Raw genomic sequence first — 26,426 nt, 5'->3', positions numbered from 1 at the left:
GTACGTAGCTTCTAAAGCCTCAAGCCAAAAGCCTCCCAGGAAAACTTTTCCTGGGGTTTTTATTTCTCTCCTTACTTTGTTTACAACTCTTCTTCGTGGTTACATCTTTGCCCATTCAGAAGGCAGGCAGGATACACGCAGTGTGCAATTATACAAAATAGCAAACTCATCTATAGAGCGCGTGAACAGCCAGCTGCAAAGGTACTATCAGGCTAGCCAATATGTTTTCCAAACATGGGCGCTAAAACAAGGTCACTCCCGCTTCAATGCCGAGGGAACAGTTTGCCGTTCTTCAAGGCTTATGATTAGGGAGCAACACATTCCTACAATTATTACCAGTACATAAGATTGCCCAATTATTATTATTATTAGGATTTGGCTTAAAACTCGTAATACAAAAGTACAGTCATAATACAAACTCGTAAATGTAATACAACTCGTAATAAAACTCATAATACAAAAGTACTTCACTGATGTCCCTCTACTCTGGCTTAGAGTGACCACTTCTGTGGATAAAGGAGTAGTGTAGTCTATGTTGTTCATTCAACTCATGGCTTTTTTGGTGAAAATGCCAAACAAACGTCTGGCTAAAGTTGATTAATATAATAAATCTCTTATTCTGACTCTCTTTGGGTTCTGCCAAATGGCAAGTGAAGTTAAATTCATCATCTGTTTTTGTTAGGAGCTGCATAATCTTTGGAATTTTCTGTTTTTTTAAAAAACCTTTTCCTCAAAATACACTGCTAAAACAGCAGTCTCCTCTTAGTTTAGTATAGAACTAAGTGTTGGGGCCTGAGTAGTTTACTTATGACTTTCTTCTTCTAATCATGGATAACTTCAGCAGATTTATTTATTGTAGCTTATATAATACCTTTCAGCCTTTGTGACATAGTTTTATAAAGATTCTTTCATGCTAGTGCCCATATAATGAATTTGAGTGGGCAGAATATGTGATGATGATGCAGACTTTCACACACAGGAGCCCCATACATACTTAAATCTTTTTTAGTGGTGCATATGGCGTAAACAGCTAACATTGCTCTGAATTCCTTCTCTGGGACTTTTCCAACCCTATGGGATACTCTCCTGAGGACTGATCTACTTTTTTGGGATGTCAAAACTTTCTCCTTGTAAATTTTTCATGTTGAACTTAATTCTTGTAAAAAAACAGAAAAGGTAACAATACTGACAAGCATAGAATGATGCTTATGATAAGCACAGGCAAACTGCAGGCAAAGGAATGAAAATTCTCTACCCTGGCCTTAAGGGCAAATCATCTGTGACTTGGAAAAGCAAGCCTTTTGTCAGTTGATGGTTACATGCACACAGTAGTTGGCTTCTGAGTTTCCAAAAAGGTTACTAAAGGCACGGGCTCTGAATTGCAAATAAAGTGTTAATACTGAAAGTTTTGTTAGTTGGGCAATGGGTAGAATTCTGAACTGTTTCAAGAATACATTTTATAGCAAGGTTAAGACAACAATGTGGAAGCCTTTACTTTCTACAAGATTAAGAACTGGGCTCCCTAGTTGCTTGTCTACACTACTGCGTGGGGTCGATCTAAGATACGCAACTTCAGCTACGTGAATAGTGTAGCTGAAGTCGACGTACTTAGATCTACTTACCGCGGTGTCTTCACTGCGGTAAATCGACAGCTGATCATCTCCCGTCGACTCCGCTTGCGCTTCTCGTTCTGTTGGAGTACCGGAGTCGACAGGAGAGCGCTCAGCGGTCGATTTATCGCATCTATACTAGACATGATAAATCGACCCCCCCCACTGGATCGATCGCTGCCCGCCGATCCGGCGGGTAGTGTAGACAAGCCGAAGCTACTAGCTGCACTGCCATTTATGACAGTCACTAGAGTCCAGATTTTATGAGTAGACTCTAGAACTCCACAATTTCAGCCAGCTGTTTTCCTTCTCCTCGTCAAAATGTAATGCCCATGAAAATGCTGTATTGGCAGTACTGAAGAGTGAAGTCTTCATTTTATCCATAAGACAGATACAGCACCGACAGCAGCAATGGAAGCTTTCTCCCCTATCCTCAACACTGACTTTGAGGGGCAAGAGGTTTTTCACTCTCTATGAAAAGTCATTCTTTGGCTATTCTGTTGATAATCTTAATGACATGGACCAGTTGGTGGTGGCTCTTTGGTTGTTTGGAGAAGTAATGAAATCCCCCTCTCATTTTACATAGGCCTCTAGACACACATCATGTGTGAACAACTCCATCTCTAAGCATGACTATGTTGGGAAATGATGAACTAGAGCTGAAAGCCTCCAAATACTAATTACCAATCCCCTGAGCAATCATGTTCACTGATCAGTGGGCTATGGAAAAAATAATGAAAGGTTCTGAACGAACATAGCGTCTCCAAAATAATCAGTTTTAGAGTTACAGTAGCACGACAAGTTAAGGTAAAAATGGTACAAGTAATAGCCAATATATATTACAAAACTATGTTCTTTGGCTATAATATCTGGAACAATTAAAACTCATTTCTTTTGTGTTAGTGCATATAATTACATCCCCAAACATAAAGAAAAATTAACCTTAAATTACAAAAATCTGCCTAGTTTCTTACACTATCACCCACCATTCCTATAAAAATATTTTATAGTCACTATTAGTTTTTGCATTTTAAAAATAAATTTTTTCTTACAAACTGGACTTCTCTGCCATTTTTTTCTTTATTCATGTAATGACTTTGTACTTCTCAGTGCAAAACCCCATCTGTTTATTCTAACTGCCTGAGCTGTCTTACCTTATTTGAGTTACAGCCTACTTAAACTGCATTCCTGGTGTCTTGTTTTTCTGCCTGTGGTGTCTGGGACAAAGGAGAGGTAAGCAAGTGTGGAAGCTGGTTAGTACATGTCAATGAGAGGATACACCAGTCTCATGTTCTCAGAAACTGATTTGAATTTTGCACTTGTTTGCCTCCCCTTTTGTCTGTTGCTGGAGTTCTCTGTTGCTGGGTTCCTCAGTACAGTAGAACCTCAGTTATGGAGGTTGTCCATAACTCTGAAATGGTCCGTAACTCTGAACAAGACTGTAGGTACTTCAGCCACAGGGGAGTTGGGGCTGCAGCTGCAGGGTGGGGGTGGGGGGTCAGGGCTCCCAGCGGGGGCCTCAGGGCTTCTGCCCTCTGGGAGCACGAGGGCTCAGGGCTTTAGAGCTGGGGGGAGTGCTGGGGCTTGGGGCTTCAGTCCCGCAGCTCTGTTCCCAGCTTCTGCCCCGCGGGTTAGAAGCCCCCAGCCGTCCCCCCACCCCCAAAAGCCAAACTCCCCCGACCCTGCGGCTGCAGCCCCAACCACCCCGTGGCTGAAGCCGTGAGCCCCAGGCAGTACAGTATTTGCTTGGGGCATTTTTTGTCTCCTCTGCTGCCTGATTGATGACTTCCGGTTTCACAGCATGTCTGGTTGACTGGTAAGTCCATAACTCTGGTGTTCGTATCTTTGAGGTTCTATTGTACATTGTTAGTTTGTAGAATACTGTAAGGGGTCAGCTCAAAATTCATGGGAAGCCTGTTTTCCTAACTAAACTGCCATATTTTTAAAGCCTCTGTATTTGCAACTATAGCTCATATCCTGATCTTTGTGCATGAAAATGAGGCACTTACCATCATAGAGCTGTGGCTTTGAGGAGAGGTAAAATATACTGCAAGTTTCCTTCTTGGGAAACAGAGACTAAGGATCTGTTGGAAAGTTTGGCCTAAATCTCAGTGATCTTGGTACATCTGTACATTACTCAGTATGGCTTAGTTGGTTGCTATGCTGCCATTGGCTCCTTGTTTGCAGCTGCAGTCTGACAGCTCTCATTGGGTTTACAGAGAATGTAGGGGAAGGTAAATGATTTCCTTGCTATGGAAGTGAAATATGCCAGCTTTTCAAGGGCAGCATGCAGCACAGACTGTATACCTCACTATAGCATGCATCCCATGATTGCTACAGCAGGGGCTACCAGTAGTTAAGCAATGGCCAGAGCACTTTGTGGAACCATCTTTGCCCTCTGCTCTGACTTCTGGGATGATTTTCTTTCAATTAGTGAATGTTTACTGCCCTACAGGTCACCGTTCCTCTGAATAAACTTTCGCTTTGATGGGATTTCTCCTCTCTTTTTCTTTTAATCAGAATTTTCAAATTGGAGCAAACTTGGATATAGAAATTTTATACAAACAGTGTCTTGGACAGTAGATTTTCCACCACTTTTTTTACTATTATCAAATAACTTTTTCTCTAGTTTCATGTAGCATTTTCACGTTTTATCTTCAACATGACTTAACATATTCTAAAATTCTATTGTAGACAAGGCAGTGTAATCTTTAACATGTGCTAAACTGGACAAGCTGAAGCTTGCTAGTATTTCGCCTCACTACAATTTTAGAAAGTGTTAGAACATGTTAAATAACATACTCTAACAATATACCTCTTAAATCTTTCTCCAGACCCAACCCAAATGGATGCAGACTAAGGTTTCTGCAGACTCATCTTGGTGCCTTTGTTTAATAAAAGCTAGAACAGGAATATAGTAAATGTCATAGGCTCCTTAGCTTTCCATAATGCCTATGTTTGATTTATACAAAAATAGCACCACTAATTTTTAACCTAAATATTGCTGAATATATAGGGCATTAATTATGCTGCAGAATATTTCTATAGAAAACAAGTGTCATCGCAGAAAGTAAAATATTACTAAACATATATTACACTACATTTTATTTCCCCAAATCAACATTTTAATTTTACAACCTTTAACATAAGTTAGAAAACGACATGCCTTAAAGTTAAGAAGAAATAAAGTAACTTGTGCTATATAATTACAAACATTAATGGTTGAGCTGAATAAATGTATTCAATTTAAAGCAAATAGATTTTATGGCAGAAAATATTAGGACTTGTTAATCAACATCCAAAATAACATGAAGATGTACTTTAATCACATAGATGGCGACATCTACATTTCTGTTGTTTTATAGATAAATTTAGTTTTATTCTGTGGAAGGGCTAAAAATGGATGGAAAAGGAGGGTGACATAATGCAAGGCAAAGCAAAGTTTCTAGAGGTGCTGCCCTTTGACCTAACTCTCATTATTAAATAAATAATGTAACCTAGAGCTAAAGATCAAACAGAACACAGGAACATTGACTTCAATGTCTGGAGCATGTCCAGAATTTGAAAAGAGCACACGTAAGGGATTGTGAGAGGATTGCGGTAGGTTCTTTCTTGGCCTAGTCAGCGTTGCATTTGGCTTGGGGGAGCAGTGGTGTTCCTTCTCCTTGAATTCCCTGATGGGTCCTGGGGAGAACAGTAGGGAAGAGAAAATTGACAAAATCCAAAAGAGTCACAAGCAAATACATAAGCATTTCTATAAAGCATCTTTTACTATACATCAAACAGGAACTGGAGATATGATGTGAGACCCTTGAGAAACCCAGAAATTAAGTGAAAGAGCCCAAGATTTTTTGCCTTCCTCTCTTAGGAATGGTAGACTGCACACAAAGGTAGTTTACAGAAACCTGAGGGCTGTGGTTCCAGTGGTCTGTCCACCTTTCTGGTCTCATTTTTCCCCCCACAATGCATTCTGGCTTCCTGATTAATCAGTTCCTCTAAATGTTGCAGTGTGATCCTTACTCTATTATTAAGCAATCTACAAAAGGGAGAGAGCGCCTCAGGAGTCAGGCACCTGCTATCCTTGGCTGCTAAACACAGTGGCACAACTATGGATTGTCTCTTACACAGGGTGAAACATAAAGTCTCAGTCTTACCATATGGGATTGCACTGGCTACCAATGCATTTTTAGTCCATTTTGACTAAAGGTGTGTGTCTGTCTGTCTATCTATCTATCTATCTATCTATCTATCTATCTATACCTTTCATTTGAGAGCTTCCTCAGATACTTTCCCATCTTTCTTTGAAGGACTAAATATTCTCAACACTAGATCCCGGACTCCAGGCTGAGATGAATGAGCCAGTTTTTGGATTACATAACATACATGGCATTTTTCTCTTCCCTAAGTGGATGACTTACGAGACAAACAGGCACAGCAGAAATATTATAATTAATTGCAAAGTAGAACTCAGTCTTCTTATGTTGGACAGAGGGTTGTGTGGTCAGAGGGCAAAGTTATAAATTCACTCATATAAAACATAAACAAAAACAATCTAGAAGGGGACACTGTGACACATTTTCAGGGTTACCCCGGTTATCCTGGGTGAATTACTGCCATCTGTTTACAGTGGGAGGGAGCTCTGTTTGTGCCCCACCAGGGAAATTCTCCCCACTTACTAGGAACACAGGCACTCCACTCCAGGCTCTGCGAGCCCTGCTCTTTCCCTTTGCAGGCTAGCAATGTACACATTCCACTGGGTTACATTTAAGTGCCCAGTTCCCTACCTTCTGGGCACCCGCAATATACACTTATTTGTTGTCTCTGTGGCAACAGTGCACTTTGGGTTCACTGTTTAGTAAAGGAATGTTTAACTGTATTATGCTGTTAAGAACGGCCATACTGGGTGAGACCAAAGGTCCATCTAGCCCAGTGTCCTGCCTTCCGACAGTGGCCAATGGTGCCCCAGAGGGAATGAACAGAACAGGTAATCATCAAGTGATCCATCCCCTGTCACCCATTCCCAGCTTCTGGCAAACAGAGACTAGGACATTCCTGCCCATGCTGGCTAATAGCCATTGATGGACCTATCTTCCATGAATTTATCTAGTTCTTTTTTGAATGCTGTTATATCTTGGCCTTCACAACATCCTCTGGCAAAGAGTTCCACAGGTAGACTGTGCGTTGTGTGAAAAAATACTTCCTTTTGTTTGTTTTAAACCTGTTGCCTATTAATTTCATATGGTAGCCTCTAGTTCTTACGTTATGAGAAGCACTAAATAACACTTCCTTATTTACTTTCTCCACACCAGTCATGATTTTATAGACCTCTATCATATCCCCCCTTAGTCGTCTATATTCCAAGCTGAAAAGTCCCAGTCTTATTAATCTCTCTTCATATGGCAGCCGTTCCATACCCCCTAATCATTTTTGTTACCCTTTTCTGAACCTTTTCCAATTCCAATATATCTTTTTTGAGATGTGGCGACCACATCTGCACACAGTATTCAAGATATGAGCATACCATGGATTTGTATAGAGGCAATATGCTATTTTCTGTCTTATTATCTATCCCTTCCTTAATGATTCCCAAAATTCTGTTTGCCTTTTTGACTGCCACTGCACATTGAGTGGATGTTTTCAAAGAACTATCTACAATGACTCCAAGATCTCTTCCTTGAGTGGTAACAGCTAATTTAGACCCCATCATATTATATGTATAGTTGGGATTATGTTTTCCGATGTGCATTACTTTGCATTTATCAACATTAACTTTCATCTGCCATTTTGTTGCCCAGTCACCCAGTTTTGAGAGATCCTTTTGTAGCTCTTTGCAGTCTGCCTGGGACTTAACTATCTTGAGTAGTTTTGTATCATCTGCAAATTTTGCCACCTCACTGTTTACCCCTTTTTCCAGATCATTTATGAATATGTTAAATAGGACTGGGCCCAGTACAGACTCTGGGGACACCACTATTTACCTCTCTCCATTCTGAAAACTGACCATTTATTCCTACCCTTTGTTTCCTCTCTTTTAACCAGTTACCAATCCATGAGAGAACCTTCCCTCTTATCCCATGACTGCTTACTTTGCTTAAGAGCCTTTGGTGAGGGACCTTGTCAAAGGCTTTCTGAAACTCTAAATACACTATATCCACTGGATCCCCCTTGTCCACATGCTTGTTGACCCCCTCAAAGAATTCTAGTAGATGGGTGAAAAGTATCAGGGGGTAGCCATGTTAGTCTGTATCCACAAAAACAATAAGGAGTCCGGTGGCACCTTAAAGACTAACAGATTTATTTGGGCATAAGCGTTTGTGGGTAAAAAACTTCACTTGCATCTGAAGTTGCATTTGAAGAAGTGAGGTTTTTTACCCATGAAAGCTTACGCCCAAATAAATCTGTTAGTCTTTAAGGTGCCACCGGACTCTTTGTTGTTTTAGTAGATGGCGGAGGCATGGTTTCCCTTTACAAAAACCATGTTGACTATTCCCTAACAAATTATGTTCATCTATGTGACAATTTTGTTCTTTACTATAGTTTCAACCAGTTTGCCTGGTACTGAAGTCAGACTTACCGGCATGTAATTGCCAGGATCACCTCTGGAGCCCTTTTTTAAAAATTGGTATCCCATTAGCTATCCTCCCGTCATTTGGTACAGAAGTTGATTTAAATGATAGGTTACAGACTACAGTTATTAGTCCTGCAATTTGACATTTGAGTTTCTTTAGAACTCTTATGTGAATACCATCTGGTTCGGGTAACTTATTACTGTTTAGTTTATCAATTTGTTCCAAAACCACTTCCTAATGACATCTCAATCTGGGACAGTTCCTCAGATTTGTCACTTAAAAAGAATGGATCAGGTTTGGGAATATCCCTCACATCCTCAACCGTGAAGACTGATGCAAAGAATTCATTTAGTTTCTCCACAATGGCCTTATCATCCCTGAGTGCTCCTTTAGCATCTTGATCGTCCAGTGGCCACACTGGTTGTTTAGCAGGCTTCCTGCTTCTGATGTACTTAAATTTTATTTTTTGCTATTACTTTTTTGAGTTTTTGGCTAGCTGTACTTCAAATTCTTTTTTGGCCTTCCTAATTATATTTTTACACAATTATATTTTACACTAGGTAGCACTGTGTGTAAAATACTTTATTTAAACAAATGTATACCAGACTTTACAGAGCATTAAAGGATCTTGTAATGAAAACATCTGGTGCATATAAGCAAGCTCTATGACCAGTCCATGTCTGGTGTGATGAGTAACCTAAGAACAGAAACAGAAGGAACAAAGCAATAAAGATGGCAGGATGTCATCAAAATACCATTCTTCAGTGCCCCAGAGAACTTCAGCGTCGACAAACATTCAGAATGGATAGACTGAAAAAAATATTTTGCAAGATTTTGCATTGCTACCAAGCACCATAAAGAAAATGGAAATAGGCAGGTATCTTCTTTATGCTATGAGGAAGCAAGCAGAGCGTGTCTTTAAATCCTTTGACTTTACTGAAGGTAGTCAAAAAGATTACTATGAAAGGATTCTGGCTATGTTTGATGCATACTTTATACCTGAGAGAAATGTGGTTTATGAAAGAGCGTGTTTCCACCAGAGAATTCAAGAACCAGGGAAAATGGTGAATGTTTTATAAGAGCTCTGCATCCATTGGCTGAAAACCTGTGATTTTTAGGAATGCAAAACATGAATATATCAGAGACAGGCGGATTGTTCGGTTAACAGATAAAAACTTTTCACAGCACCCACAGTTGTAAAGAGATTTAACCTTAGCCACGGCTATACACAGAGCAAAGCAGCCTGAGCTGATGAAACAGCAGAACCAAGAGGAACTTAACAAGCTTGAAAAACCTGACACTAGCTTAGAAACTATAAACAGACACTTGAGTGTTAAAAGTCATTACTACAAAATCCCCGAGGCAAGGAGAGAGAAATCCTAGACTAAGAGGGACAAATTCCAGCCTATGTGCAGATGATGTAGAAAAAGTCATATCCCAAGAGCAATGTTCCCTCTAATTTTTTCAATCCATGTGCGGCATAAATTTTGTTATGTGCACCGAGGTATGTGCAGATGTGCGCCACCAGTAGAAACAAAAAACCTAGATATAATATATATTTTTAAAAAGTTACCATAGGGGTACTTGCTCCAGCCAGGAGAGGTTAGGCATTTAGAACTTACTACTCAAAGAATAAAAGAACAGGAGTACTTGTGGCACCTTAGGGCTGGTCTACACTGGGGGGGGGATCGATCCAAGATACGCAACTTCGGCTACGCGAATAGCGTAGCTGAAGTCGAAGTATCTTGGATCGAATTACCTGGGGTCCAGACGGCGTGGGATCGACGGCCGCGGCTCTCCCGTCAACTGCACTACCGCCGCTCTCTCTGGTGGAGTTCCGGAGTCGACGGTGAGCGCGTTCGGGGATCGATATATCGCGTCTTAACGAGACGCGATATATCGATCCCGGATAAATTGATTGCTACCCACCGATACGGCGGGTAGTGAAGACGTACCCTTAAAGACTAACAAATTTATTTGAGCATAAGCTTTCGTGGTGTAAGAGAAATAAAAATTATGAAATGCATAGACCAGTCAAAACACTAAAACAACACACTTTGAAAGAATAAAATTACAGAGAATATATGTGCATTGCAGGAAGTACCAAGAAGTAACAACAATAATACAAGTATGGGTTGCGAGGTGAGTGTGACACAGAGACTGTGTGTATGTGTGTGAGACACACAATGTGTTCTTTATTAGGAGCTTTAGTTTTCTGTAGAGTACCAACACTTTTGGTTGTACTTAATGAAGTTGTATAGTTTAATGAGTTACAGTACGATACACAGCACTATATACAGTAATTTGTCTGCCTTGGCCTGTGAAAGATGTGAGCATATATTTTAAATCATAGTGTATACACTGCTGTGTGTGTAATATGGGATAGAGGACAGAGAGACATATAAGCAGTTTGCCAGGACAAACATGGAGAGAAAGAGATTCAATTTCAGGAAGATAATGAGATACTACTAAAGCTGCAATAAAGTGAGCAGAATAAAGTTGAAAGTTTCTCCGTGGTCCTTTCCATTTACAGGACTTCTGAAGTGTGCATGAGCTCTGTTACAACTGTTGTAACTTGCGGATGCTGGCCATCTTGATGAAAGAATCTTCTTAGATTTTAATGGAGCCCACTGAGTAGTGGTTAAGTGTATGTGTGAATGAGGGGTTGTGGTTGGGAGAAGTCAGGAATAGCTTGAACCTCTAGTTATAGCTTGTTCACTTACTGTGCTTTTTCAATTAAACTATAGTAGTTTTCAATTCCTTAACATTTAGAAAAGAAATAAAATTGCCAAAATATGGTATAGAGGTGAATGTGGCTAGGCTTGGGCTTAAGCGGTTTCAAGACCTCCAAACTGGAAAAAAAAGATTAGTTTGGCAGATAGGCGGACTGGGTGGAAAGGGAGAAGAATCCTAGATGTGAGTCACATTTACCATGCGCAGAATAGTAAAATGGCCAAAGTATCACATACATCTTTTTTCTATGCTTACCACTTGACATTTGAAACCAAAAACAATTCAAGGTGCACTGATCATTTCAGTGGTGATATTTGTGCATCTATGAGCAGAGATTGAAAATTACTTAGGTCAGTGGTCCAGTACTTGCTATATTTAGTCTGAGAACAATGACAAGAAGCAACTTCTAGCCTAAGAGACCAATGATAGATTCCAGATCCAGTATCTTGTGAACCACTGGGGCTAGAAATGAATACTGTATCCCACAGTGTATTCTGCTTCCTAGTAGTATACCTCATTATTTTCTTGTCCTGGCAGGTCATGAGAAACTAGGGTGACCAGACAGCAAGTGTGAAAAATCGGGACAGGGGGTGGGGGATAATAGGAGCCTATATAAGAAAAAGACCCCAAAATCGGGACTGTCCCTATAAAATCGGGACATCTGGTGAACCTATGAGAAACTGATTCATAAATTCACACAATTCTGATTACCATTTTGACTTTAGGCATCCAGGTCAATTCTGACTTGATTTTAGTGATTGCCATTTTGAGAAATGTCCCACAGTGTCACGGGCACTGATTGGAGTCACCTGGGGTGGAATGTCTGGTCTCATGGCTGACTGGACAGTTATGGCCCACTGTCTTAAAATAAGCCATTTGACTGGTTGATTATACTACCTCTGCAAAGACCCACTTACTGGACCTCCGTCTGTGGGGATGGTACTTAATGCCCCAATTTAGCAAAGCACTTAAGTATAGTTTAAATTTACCATGAGAACTTGAGTCATTTCATTGAGTTTGTGGAATTGAAAGAGGTAATTTTAAATTTAATTTGATCTGAAAATTAATTTGATCTGAAAAATTACGATATATATTTGGTTTAGAGAAACAAGAAATGGTAGGCCAGCTCTTACTAATTGTTTCACTTACTGCTAACTCTCGTGTGACTCCCAGTATTTAGTTACAGGGGTTCTTTTGCTTATGTTAGGGCACACCGTGTTCAACACCAAGCAAAATAATCACAATTATTAACCATGGCTATTTTATTATTAAAAAAAGGAAAAGAAAACATTAAACAACACAAATGACTGAACACAAATGATAAACTGGTTATTTCTATTACAATCTCTTCTTTAGCTCTTATTGTGGAGAGCTTTTAACAGAGATTACAACCCTGAATGTGTGCTTTCCTTTTCCTGTATTAAGACCAAAGTGTATTGTTTCCCAAAATGATTGTGACTCCATTTTTTAGTATATCCTTTAATAACTAAGAATGTGTATAGCTGGGCAAAGGAACTTTGTTTCAGGGAAGGTAGACCTGCTGGTTATTAATAAATAATCAGTGAGTTTATAGTTGACAAAGTAAGTGATCTTAATTACATTCTATTAAACCAAAGAAAATATTTAAATCATTCATCAGAAGAAGCTATTTAAGGAGCTGTCTTAAGGTAGGCCAGTTAATCAATATTCTGAATGTCCAATACAGTTACATCCCATTGTTTCTCTGTTTACCAGTGTTTAACCCCTTGTTCTCTGCAGTGGTACCTGGCCTAACCATCTGGTGATTAATAGGAGAAACTGTTAGTCTTTTAAGTTACAACAGCATTTCAGTATTCCAATGAAATCATTACAAGAGTTTTAAATCTAATTCCTTGGCATTGTTTTAGTTAACCTCCTCTCACCAATCTATGCTGATGTTTTGGAGAGGTTTCCTTGGGTTGGTTTCTTCTTGAGTCTTCTCTGTTTTTCTTATCTGTCTGTAGCAGCTTGCTTGTAGTGATGAACGGGATTAGTTGTGGAGTGCTGTCTAATCAGAGTAGCAGGGGGTCTGAGTGTGGGGTCACTTCAGAATTATTTAAAACCTCCTTATTTTCATGAAGTTATAGGTAAATGCTCCTCTTTTCAGGCTTGTTTAGATTCAGATTGGTTGCTGTCACTCTTTCATTGGCTCCATGCCTTTGGCATTGGTTTAGGTGACGCTTTCAGCTCCTGAGGAAGCATCGTTTTATGCATATGCAAAGTTTCTTTAATTGCCTTTATTCTTGTGGCAGGAAAGATCCAGATAACTTGTAAAGTTAATGTTAAGTATTTCTTTTTATTTAGTTTGTTTTCTGAGATATTCTTTTAATTTTATCCGAGATTGACAGGAAATTAAATTCTGTTTCTAAAAAGTCCACACCCTCCTCCTGTTCTTTATATGAGAGTTAGTCATTCTCAAAACAGTTTTAAAAATTAAATAACTTGTATAAGGATTTGAGCTTAAGCTGTTGCTTCTATGTGACAATTTTTGGAAAGATGATTTTTCTCATCTTCCTGAGTGGATTGAAAAAATTTTGAGCACTGCCAGTAAGTAATTAATTTCCCATTTATATAAATATTTTATACTTAAACAGCTGCTTACATTAGTAATTAGTTTAGCATCAAATAGCACTCCTATATTTGTACATAAAGCATCTTATTATTCCTATAACAATGATATCAGGCAGTTACTATATGAGGCCTACATTTAGATACAAAATATTTGCAAATGTTCATATTAAAAGAAGCTTAGGCCATCAATCAGCATTTGAGAAAAAAACACAGGTTTTCACCTTTAAATGGAACATAAGTTGAAAGTAACTAGTATTTTCTGTAAAACATTTCCTACCAGAAATATTTGCCAAGTTTGAAGAACATTTATGGTGGGAAATGTTTTACAGAAGGTATTGGAGCAATATTTAATTAAAATAGGTAGTGATGTACATTTTGTAATTTGGTTATCTGTTATTTGTGAGGTTGTGTAGCTTGTTAATTATTTGCTGTGTGCGATTCTGTTCTCTTTCTGTATTAGGGAATGTTGAATTATTGCATGGACAGGGGCTTGTTGGTTTTCATTTGTGGCGTGGATAGTCCTTACACAGGATCATTAAATTATAAAACTAATTTAACTGTTGAGAATAGGCCATTTCCATCTTGATTGAATTGGCCTCGTTAGCACTGACCCCCCACTTCGTAAGGCAATTCCCATCTTTCATGTGCTGTAATATATATACTGCTTACTGTATTTTTCACTCCATGCATCTGATGAAGTGTGTTTTAACCCACAAAAGCTTATGCCCAAATAAATTTGTTAGTCTCTACGGTGCCACAAGGACTCCTCGTTGTTAAAGCTAATTTAAGTATCAGTTGAGGAAGGAAGTTGGATGGTTTGAAGTTGGGCGGATTATTTTATTATACCACAAGTATTGGTGAAACTCAGTGAGAGAGGTTGCCATGATTTTGCTTGGGTTTGGCTCTAACTAATTACATGGGAACAGAGCTTTAACAACTCATGACCTGAGTCAAATGGACAGACCTGTGAGGCTGAGAGCTAATTTAATCTGGGAACAGTGCAGCACACCTTTGATATTAAGATCAGGTGACTTATGTTTAATTTGGGTTTAGGGGTTACCTGCGGTCAGGTGAGCAATGCTTTCCCCCCTTTGCTGTGGGCTGCTTACTTTTTTGTTTTATGGTGGCTGTTTCCAGTGAAGCTGAAGTCACTTTGCCATATTCTCTGGAATTGTTGTCATTCTACTTGACAACATAGCTGAATTATTTTATGGAAGTAAGTGACGCCCACATTTTATGATCCAATATTTTGACTGGTCGTGTCTAGAAAAGCTCAAGTGAACCACTGTGCGTACTTTCATGGTTAATGAACTTTTCCAAGAGATGATCCTGGACCAGTGATCAGACTGTCAACTGACAGTTCAAATTTTTTTCTATTATTTGCCAGTTTAACTCCTACTTTCAAAGTACTTCTTATATAGTTTGGCTGTTGGACCAATCTGAAAACATTCATATATGGAATAGGGTGACATACTTGCTGATTTTCACCTGACCAAAGCCACATGTTTATTCTGGATAGAAGATATCAAATGCAACCTAACACTGCCATAAACACGTAAAGTGAAATAGAAGCTGATTGTGCACACACATCACATATGCTATTGAATCCAAAAATTACAAGCTAATTAACATCTATGGTAAATCTGTGAAGTAAATAACAAAATGCTAATTCATTTTTATATGATACCATGTGCTGCTAAATTAGGAAAGGGAGTATAATCTTCCTGCATTACAGTAATCTTAAATTTTCAAGCTGCAATAAAGAATGTGATACTACCAATGATTTTTCTTCTCACAGATTTGTTGTGACTAGACTTTAATAAAAATTTTTAAAAAAATTCATTGAAAACAAAGATTGAAATATTTCCAAATACAGTATTTTCATAAACAATATGGAATAAATATTGAATTTATGAATGCATATTTCTTTGAATTATAAACTGATATAAGTGTAATGATTTATGATCAGAATAAACTGTCTCATTCCTGCAACTTAACTACAAAGAACAAATATGAAAAATGCATCTTAAATTCATATTTTTCGCTTGAACTCGTTTTGTGAAACATTCAAAGAAAATAATCGTGTATGAAAGTTTTGCTGCTTTGGTGTATGTGTTAGTCTTACTTAGAAATAAAAGTAGAAATAAGTATCTGCATTTCTTTTCATTGGAATAACTGTATACAGATATAATTACATACAGGTATTGCCAAAATCTAGAAATTCAAAACAGTATTGGTGACTAAAACATTCTTAAACTACAATTTATATTATACTAATCAGTTTTTAAAACTAAACGTAAAATAAATCACTTTCTTTTCTTAAAAGTAAATCAACTCCTAGTTTTTCCTCATGTTGTTTTACACTGTATTTTATATTAATAACCATATTTAGTCTCTTTTCTTTCAGATATTTTGTCCATGCAGAATTATTATTGTTTCATAACTGTAGCGCTAAACATTTAATCCGTTTCTTTGTGTACATTTTAGGTATGCGATCCCCCCAGAACACGGAAAACGGCTTGAAAGACTAGCTCAAGGTAATATTTTCAACATTTCTAATCAAAGATGTTTGTTTCAAAGGTCCTTGATTTTCAGGAGTTTCTTTGATTTCAGGTAAAATAATTTTACAATCTCAGCTCTCCTGATTTAATATGGTTTCATCCTTCTTAAAATGGTGGCATCTAAAATGCCTGAAACATGGTAGCTGAATATTATTCAAAACATTTGTGTGTGTGTGGGGGGGGAGAGTAGGGAGGGAGAGAGGAGGAATTTAAAAGCAATTGAGGCTTGGTTCTTAAAACTTAATATTTTTCTTGACTTATTTTTTTACTATATTATAGATACTTGTTTTGTCTCCAGATTAAAGTTGAGAATTATGGATAAACAAATAAATAATTAGACCCATTTCTGGTACTGGTACCACATGAGCTGTAGCTCTTTGGGATGATATTTTCACCAATTAAATTTGAAATAGAGTTAAGCATGTTTTAGTCAGGTGCTGTAGGCCAAAGTTATTTCTGTTTATAGGTTCAAATATTTGTTTTAAAGAGCATGATCAGAGGCAAATTACCAAAAGTGTATGTACATATTTGCCTAAACCCAAATTGTGTGTGCAAAAGAATCTGATGCAGATGTGCAAGTAGGGCATTTGCACGCACACATACAATTATGCATACATTTGGGTTTAACTCTCCCTTGAGTTAATTCTACACTAATCCCTGAGAACAGTAATATGTGGCATAGCTGAACTGAATTATTGACACATAATACCAATGTCCTGTATATTTGTGATCATTAAACCATGGTACCATGGCCAAATTCCATCTTGGCTAATTACTTTCTACCTACTTAAATTCCCCTTGTAGTTCCAGTTGAGAGACCTTTCCTCATTTTCTCCTTTCCGAATCCCATTATACCTTATTGTTGAGGCCTGCTATTTACCACCATAGAGTTCGCTGAAGTTCATTTGTGAAGTGAGTGATCCTTAGTATAGGAAGGACCGGCAGTGTCACCTATTATTGAGGTTGCCTGACACTTCCCATTATTGGACCTTGTGTTCAGTTACTTATAACTTGGCAAAACTTTTACCATTTGGTCTGAATTTTTCCATATTTCATGTCTGCCTCAGGCTGGTGGTTGTTGTGGTTTTTTTTGTTTATTTGTTTGTTTGAAATGAAAAAAACACACACCAAGCATAAAGGTTGAGCCATTTGCAAGGAGGCTAGAGAAGCAGACGTTGTTTTGCCCATGTTAAAGTCTTGACTTTTTTTTTAAATTCTCTAGTGCATCCAGATGGTTGAGCAGAGACATGAAATTTGTTAGGGTGTGGGGAGTGGCCTTTGTGACAGGGATGTGCCTTTTGCAGTCCCTGTGAAAATTTGCCCAAGTTGTAAGCTTTTACAAAAAATAAAATAAAATTGCAGCTTGCATATGCTCAGTAGAGACTTCAATTTAAATAGGTAAAATCTTTGAAGATTCCGTTCACGTGAGAGACAAGCTTTTGAGCTACACAGAGGATGACTGGAGAGTCATTTCTCACTCTTTCCCTGGCCCAATGACTATTCATTGCCATTATGAATGACTAGGAATGGCCACCATGAATGTCAATAATTGTTGTTTGCTGGGTGATAGCTGTGCTGGTGTCAGGATATTAGAGAGATGAAGTGGGTGAGATAATATCTTTTATTGAACCAACTTCTGTTGGTTTCTTTCACCAACAGAAATTGGTTCCATAAAAGATGTTACTTCACCCACCTTGTCTCTCTAATAAACAGTCATTGAGCCAGGGAAAGAGAATGAGAACGATTCTGTAGCTGGTTGTTGGGACACTTACCTAGGATGTTGGAGACCCAGGTTCAGGCTCCAATGACTATTAAATTACTTGTACAAAGCGGAACAGCTTCAACAGGAGAGATTGAGAATGACTGATACCGGAATATTCTCTAGACTTGTGGTTATTGCACTCACCTGAGAGATGAGACCCATGTTCAAATCCCTTTTTTCTCATCGGGCAGAGGAGGGAATTGAACCCAGGTCTCCCACTGGGCTAAAGGTTATAAAAGAGGCTGCTGTTGCCGCCGCCGCCTTCTCAATATGAATTCACAAATAGTTTTGGGTTGCCAAAACTGCATTTTCACTCAGCTCTACTTGTGTCAGGATTATCCTTTTATTATTGAAAATTCAGCTTTTTGAATGGCTGAAACAGGCAGGTAAAGACTTTGCATTTTTTCCCTCTTGTGTTGGGCTTTCTCTTAAGGCTCGAGCCAAAGCCTATTGAAGATGCTGGGAAGACTCTTGTAGACTTCAGTAGTCTTTGGATTAGGTCCTAAGAGATACCAGTCCTGTAGACTACATAAGAAGTTTATTCATCCCAACATAAAATTTGGCATTGGCTACTAGTTTATCAGACATTAAAGGTGACTATCCCACCACATTTTTCACTTGTTTCGGTTAGTTCAATGCTCCGTCAAATTTAAAAATGAACTCCAAGAATTGCTTTCTTTTAAAATCATATGGACAATTATAGAGACTAGTTAGTTTTACACTTGTCGTTCTATTATGAAAGTTTTGGCATACTAATAACTATAAAGCTGGTATGTTCTAATAGCCCAATACATTATATTAATAATACCAACATAATTGTAATCTTGAACTTCTGGCAGGAGCAAACTATTCTCTTGAATATTAAAGTGGATGAGTCCCTGGGTCTGGATAGTAGATTAGAGTAGGACATGGAAGGTGATTACTATAATCCTTACAGACACATGTAATGAACTTTTTACTCCCTCTGACTATATATTCCCATATTTTCTTTAATAATTGCTCCATAATTCCTTATTATTTTGTTGCTAGTAGAGTTTGAGAAAGAGGCATCTGTGATCTTCATGATGTAGTTACTGCCCATTAAAACATGGTCAAAGTTTTAAAGAAAGCTGTTTTAAAATGATGAAAATGTCATGTCAGCCACATGGCTGCAATTTATCTAATCAGTAAAGGTTAATAAACTTAGAGGATGATGAGGACTTCAGACTTAATTACATGTTTATTCAAAACTGTTTTTGTGGCATATTTTTTGTGGAAATGCAACAGCTAAAAAGCTGCATGATTCAGAGGTTTAGTCTTGCTGACCAGATGCCTACTGAATTAATTGAATACTCCTAAATAATTAAAATAAAATAATGCATTAAATGTGATGAAGCATTACAGGTTGTCTAGGTCAAGGCAGTACTTGAGACATAAGATTGAAGAAAGGCTAGGATATTTTCCATTATCTTGTCTGCACATCATAATTATCACACTTGCCTTTTATGCATGAATGCTTTCATCTTTGGTTTCCATTGAAATCTTGATTGACTGTGGCACCTACAGATATTTTATCTGAAAGACATTAGACTTGCATCTAATAAAGGCAGCAGTTTGATTTCGCCCTTCAGCTGCTTTCTCATTTATGTAGTTTTTTTCAATTTTATGTAGACATAAATGTAATAAAAAATCTCAAGTGAGCTGTTATTGCAATTTTTAAACTGGTTGTTATGTTCATCTGTAATACCATAGAATCGTAAGGATTTTTGTTTGACAAAGTTGGTTGGAAAATAGAGGCAGAGCAGCAAATCATAAATGACAGTTTGGAAGATTTTCAGGTTCTTTAAATAGATTCCTTAATTGTATCGGCTATTTTAGAAAAGAGGCGACATCTATCTGAGCTGTTCAATTATGTTACACAAAGGGACTAAGGCAGAGTGTAATATACTGTAAGTAGTTTGTGAAGAATGTTTCAAAACTACAGTATATAGTATAAGCTGATCTACTTAATACAGAAGTTCATAACTACTATTTATTAATAAAATTATAAGTAGCTCTTGACGTGCAACTTATACAGAACTTGAGATATCCATATCTGTCTTTCTGTTTGTCACCTCACGGTTGCAAAAACTGAAAATTTGTGGTTGCTGAAGAGTTAAAGCTTTTGTCAAATGACAATTTTATTTTAGTCAAAGTTAGTAGAGATGGAAATGAATAGATAACCAACTTTAGATTATTACATATGCATAAGCATCAGTGTATAATAACACTCATTTCATTGCAAGTAGCACTTGCTATCTTCTGTGACTGTAATAGTCTGTACTTACACAGATTGTTACTGTCTTCCAGAGGTCACTATGACCATACATGCTCATCCTCCTAATGTTTCATTTTTCTTGCAGTTTGGAAAATATTAACTTTCAAAGGGTTAATACATTACGAATCGGTTATATGTTAACATTCTGGCTTGGGTGTGGCCTGGGGGGCAGGGGCAGGGCCTTGTGTGGGCGGGGGCCCCCAACCCCCCACTTTTGGGAGGGCTCCAGTGCCCTTGTTTCCAGTATGGTTCCACAGGGATTGGTTCTTGGCCCTATGCTATTCAACATTTTGTCAATGACCTGGAAGTAACTATAAAATCATCACTGATAAAGTGTGCAGATAACACAAAAATTGGGGGAGTGGTAAATAATGAAGAGTACGGGTAATTGATTCAGAATGATCTGAAGTACTTGGTAAACTGGGCGCAAGCAAACTGTGTTTTTAATATGAGTAAATATATACATCTTGGAATAAAGAATATAGGCCATACTTACAGGACTGGGCCTCTGTTCAGGGAAGCAATGACTCTGAAAAAGATTTGGGTCTTGTGGTGGATAATCACCTGAACATGAGCTCCCATTGTGACCCTGTGTCAAAAAGAGCTAATGTGATCCTGGGATGCACAAACAAGGAAATCTCAATTAGGGTTCAAGAGGTTATTTTACCTCTATATTTAGTACTGGTGCAACTGTTGCTGGAATACAATGTCCAGTTCTGGTGGCCACAATTCAAGAAGGTTGTTGGTAAATTGAAGAGGGTACAGAAAAGAGCCACAATAATGAGTAATGAGAAAACATGCCTTAGAGTGGTAGATCCAAGGAGCTCAATCTATTTAGCTTAACAAAGAGAAGGCTAAGGGTTAAGGGTTGATTTGATTACTGTCTATAAGTATCTATATCGGGGTGGCCAACCTGTGGCTCCGGAGCCACATGCAGCTTTTCAGAAGTTAATATGCGGCTCCTTGTATAGGCACAGACTCCGGGGCTGGAGCTATAGGCGACAACTTTCCAACGTGCCGGGGGGTGCTTACTGCTCAAGCCCTGGCACTGCCACAGGCCCTGCCCCCACTCCACCCCTTCCTACCCCCTCCCTGAGCCTGCCATGCCCTCGCTCCCACCTCTCCTCCCCCCAGCCTCCTGCACGCCAAGAAACAGCTGATCGGGAGGGAGGAGGAGGCGCTGATTGGGGGCTGCCGGTGGGCGGGAGGCACTGGGGGAGGGGCGGGGAGGTGACGGGGGGCTGCTGTCATATTACTGTGACTCTTTGGCAATGTACCTTGGTAAATTCTGGCTCCTTCTCAGGGTCAGGTTGGCCACCCCTGATCTATACGTTGAACAACTATTTAATAATAGGCTCTTCAATCTAGCAGAGAAAGACGTAACCCGATCCAATGGTTGGAAGTTGAAGCTAGACTGGAAATAAGGTGTAGATTTTTAACAGTGAGACAGCTTTTAAGTAAAGATTGGAGGTTTTTGTAAAAGAGATGCACCAGGAATTTTTTTGGCAAAGTTCTATGGCCTGTGTTATACAGGAGGTCAGACTAGATGATCACTGTGGTCTCTTCTGGCCTTGGATTATATGGCTCTATTAACCTATGAATCTGCATTTGAGATTGCCCTCAGAGGATATTTCAGTTCTGTTGTAAAGCCACAACTTTATTATGGGCCAGGTAGTTTTATTCTTACCCATGTTGAATAGTACCTTACACCACTAATAGTCTTGTTGGAGTCAGTGGGGATGCTAATGGAGTAAGGGACTACTCTTTTTGAGATAGTAATATCGCTATCTGGCTCTATATGATCATAGCAATACACTTTAACTGAAGATCCTGTGCAAGTGTTCCTTGTACTATGGGTTTGTTTTCCAGTTCTCCCTGACTAAAAACAAACAAATTGTAAAGCATTTGAGAGACTGCCTGATTCCCAGCTGTTAGACTGAGACTTTGCCATCCGATTTAGAGCCCTGTGCGATGTGGGTCACCATTCCCAAAATGAAAAATTGGGCCCTACAGCTGACAGTGCTCATTGTTCCCTAATGGTTTGGCTTATCTATCAAGCAAGAGGTAAATACAACCTTTGTCTCAGCTGATCCCAGTTGTGAGATTGCTCTCCCTCAATGTTTGAAACCTTTTGTGGCCTTAAGGTCCAGTGCCATACTGTCCTGTATACATGTATACTGCTTGCCCTCAGATGCAGCTAGTAATCTGCTTAGCAAATTGTCATTTATGTTTTCATAGAATCATAGACTTTAAGGTCAGAAGGGACCATTATAATCATCTAGTCTGATCTCCTGCACAACGCAGGCCACAGAATCTCACCCACCCACTCCTGTATCAAACCTGTGTCTGAGCCATTGAAGTCCTCAAATCATGGTTTAAAGACTTCAAGGTGCAGAGAATCTTCCAGCATGTGACCGGTGCCCCACGCTACAGAGAAAGGTGAAAAACCCCCAGGGTCTCTGCCAATCTGCCCTGGAGGAAAATTTTGCTTCTCATTGCACTCTGTCCACCTAAAAGTCACAAAGATCTTGAGCCAAGTCTGGACCAAGGATAACTATACTGGAAGTGATGTTGGAGAGATGCAGCCCATCCAAATAGAACAGCCCTAACTTGTGGGGAATCCAGTCATACCCGAAGGTCTGGCCACCAACAGTGCAAGTGAAATTCTTGTCTCACGGGCAATATTATTCCTGCTCTGGGACATCTTACTGGGAATGTTAGTGTCCCTTTACCCCTGCCATGAAAGAAGTTTTGAATACACCAGTCTGGTTCTTGGGAACACAGGAAACAACGGAACTCAATCCTGTTGCACTCCAACTTTCAATCATACACTTATCCATACCACCAAAGCATTGTACTAAATTTGTCTGTCCCTGATGCCTTAACCTCTTTAGGTATGTGCACTCAGTCACTGCCCACTGTTTTTTCCCCACCCTTGTGTCTTGAGCTGATTATGCTTTTACTATAGTGGATCTCAGTGTACAATTTATTTTATTTTATTTTATTTTTTTAATTCCAAAGAGGTTTTGATTTGATCACGCTCGGTCCCAATTGATTTCTTCTCCCTCCTCAAACCTTAACATCACTTTTTGACAGTTTTGTTAATCTTTTACAGGGTTCATTTCAATGTACTGTAAATTACTTTATTATGTTGTATAGCACCCTGGGCATTATAGCAGGTAGTTAGTGGGGCTTTTAAAATCAGGATTATTATGATTGTATTATATTGTCATGATTGCATCATGGCAACTGAAATGCATGTGCTGAGGCTCATTTGTATTTATCCGAGTAGCTCACTACTAGTTTGCTACCCAGCATTGCCAAATAAACTGGTGAAACTGCGTTGCGAGGGCTGCTGTTAAAAAAAAAGGTCTTTGGGTTTTATTTACAATTCCAAAAGGCAGAAAAAATTATATGGCTGTTGTTGGAAAAAATTAGTCAGCACTAAATTTTAATGAAATGTGACACAATAATTAGTCCCTTCAGATTCAAAGAAATCTTAATAGAGTTCCTAGTTCTTGTGTAGTGAAAGATCTGTATGACAACTTCGCATCTTAATTGAACTTCATATCCTTTATCTAAGAAACTTTGTGTTGTTGGGGTTGGGGAGTCAGCTAGAAAGGAATGCACAATTGATATGCTTATCAGAACCTGCCCAGGCAGACATGTTCAGGTGATTGTTCTGGAGCCTTTAAGAGACCCTAATAGACCTTAATGGGAGAATTGACATGGAGAATAAAACAGGTTGAGGGTGTAGATTGGGGCGGAGGGGAGGGAGACTGGTTATTCTGAGAGAATGTTGCCCTAAGTTTGTTCATTATTTTAAGACATGAAGAGTATTAAGATAGCTGAATTGGATGATTGGAAATGTCTTATTGTTAAAGAGTGAACATGCTCCAAAGAAATAACCATCTTTTTGAATGGCAAAAGAATCTCTGCATGTGCGCTCTCTCTCTCATATAGAGTTGACAGAAGAGTCCAGATATTATTTCAATGTCTTGTACCTAAGTTTAGTGCCAGTCCAGTAATGTTTTCTATAGTATTTTTAAGCATATATGTTTATTTTTACCTATCCTTTCATTTAATGATGTTTTCTCTCTGTTTTTATGCAGTTGCCAATAAAACATTTTGCTTAAGACAAATGGAATTCAGTTTGGACATTGTAATTTTTGGGCAGTTTTTGGTTGATGACCCACAGAGGACAAAAATTCTCTAACCTCTCAAGAGGCCTGGAGTGTAGACTTCTAAGCCTACTAATCTGAATCCCCCAGATTTTCCAACTCCCCATATTTTCCCCATAGATTCCTAAAGTTGTGCAGACATCAAGTGTCACTCTCTCTATAAATGAAATCTAGTAGTTGTTCTGAATTGATATAAAGTTTGTTATAAGGACTTGTTTTTACTCTGTAAAATAATATTGCTGATATACTCTCGTACACTGAAAACAAGACATTGTTTTCAAATGGCTTTACGTTTTTTTTTTCTCCCCATGTGACTGTTAATGTGAACTTGTAAATACAACTCGAAATTATTTTGCAGGACCCATTAGGAGTCCTTGGTGGAGCAGAATACCAATTGAGGACAAGATTTAAAGAAATAAGAGTCTAAAGTTAATCATCTAAATTTATTTTTAGACACCTAAACAGGGCTGGGCATCTTGGTCCCATTAGGTGCTCAGCATTTTTTTTTGAAAATTGGGTCTTGTATTTAGATGTCCAAATATGGATGTACCCTATTTATGAAAATATTGTCTTTAGTTTCCAACCCATTTAAATTTGAACTATTTTACATTGTACACAGTGATTTTGGTGAGATAATAGAGGATATAATTTTAGAGGTTCATTATAAATATAAATTATAAACTGATGCAGAGTATTTAATACACTGCACATTACCTTCCTTCAGTGGTTTTCCAATTTAAGTTAACTTATGGCCAGTCACCACATTTGTTTGGGCCCTGATTACAAATCCATATGGAAAGAGAATTAAATAGATTCTTCTTTCATCATTGATTTTAATTTAAAATGTAATTCATGTAATGTAGTACAAACCTACAGATTTTAAGTTTGATGGGTTCATTTAAAATGAACTGCTAAGAAATAGCTTTTAGTATTGGCATATCTGTTGACAACCTTCTCATTAATGATAAAATCCCTTAAAGAATAACGTGGAGTGTTACACAGGAGTTTAGTGGATGAATAAAATGGACTTTTATTGGCATGCACTTTCCTTTCTCTTTCATGCAGTGGTGTGGTGAGCAGATTTTTGTAATTAAATGGTAACTTATCCTAACTCATTTATCTATCATGTCCTTTATGTGTTCGTATATGAGAGAAAACAGATCAGAATGTGGTTATCATTGGGGAAAAATGACAATTACTTTTGTTATGTGACTATGACAAAGGGAAAATGTCTTTTGTCCCTGTAAGCCAGTTATATCATAAAATACAGATTGGTTTTTATTTGTTTATGTAAATACCATATTATGACAAAATTTACAAACTGTAATATTTTACCAACCCCTTCCATCCTGTTTCATTGTCATATACTTTTTTCTTTGCAGTAGAGCGTTCCTAATTGATGATTCCCTAGTTAACAAACCCATTAATTTTCATAAAACAGCAAACATTTCACCTTATATCTAATAGCAGAGTGCTTAGTGAAATATTCTATACTTAACTTGAGACAGTATGGTCTCTTGGTTAAAGCAGATGTGTGGAAGGTAGGACATCTGGATTCTGCTCCTGAATGGGCCCCAAAAAGTTGCTGTGTGACCATTGGAAAGTCATGTAACTTTTCTGTGCCTGTTTCCCTCTTTGTAAAGTGCTTTGGGATACTTGTATGATAGATACTATATAAGTGCAATGAATTATTGTTACTAAGACATCAATAATTTTGCAAAACATACTCTATAGTATATTATGAAGGTAGTATAAATAATAAACTAAATTGAAATGGCCAAAATGAATTATTTTGAAATGATCTTCCTTAGGTATTTTAAAATCATATATGTTTGCTTGATTGCTAACCATGTGAATTTCAGTGATCCTCAGTCATTAGTGCCATGTACTTTTCGCTTGTAAAGACTTTCTCATAACTGCTGATCACTGAGTAACTAGGACAAACAGAACTGTCTTCTTTATAATTTGCCAACTCCTCTCACCTGGTTCATTCAGTAATGTTGCAATCCAGTCTTTGTAGCACTATATTTTATTTCCATTATGTCACATTTTGATGTCACAAACCAGTTTCTGCCATCACTGAATGAACGGAGCAGGATGACTAGACTGAATACACTGGTCTACA

The 26,426-nt window shown here is 38.2% G+C and overlaps 1 protein-coding gene across 1 annotated transcript in view; it reads left to right on the top strand.

Moving 5' to 3' along the window:
• The window catches only part of LOC112116425 (lysine-specific demethylase 4C), a 438,460-nt gene that overhangs the window by 86,502 nt on the left and 325,532 nt on the right, over window positions 1-26,426 (top strand). The window contains exons 7-9 of the mRNA XM_026646385.1: window positions 15,989-16,038; window positions 18,211-18,237; window positions 21,058-21,105. Coding sequence (XP_026502170.1) covers window positions 15,989-16,038; window positions 18,211-18,237; window positions 21,058-21,105 — 125 coding nt within the window. The remainder of the gene's footprint in view (window positions 1-15,988; window positions 16,039-18,210; window positions 18,238-21,057; window positions 21,106-26,426) is intronic.

This window comes from Terrapene carolina, unplaced genomic scaffold (genome assembly GCF_002925995.2).
Source record: "Terrapene carolina triunguis isolate 2854851 unplaced genomic scaffold, T_m_triunguis-2.0 Scaffold35022, whole genome shotgun sequence".
Taxonomy (NCBI): Eukaryota; Metazoa; Chordata; order Testudines; family Emydidae; genus Terrapene; species Terrapene triunguis.
Note: the sequence above shows the minus strand (reverse complement) of the source record. Positions and strands in the feature narration are given on the sequence as shown.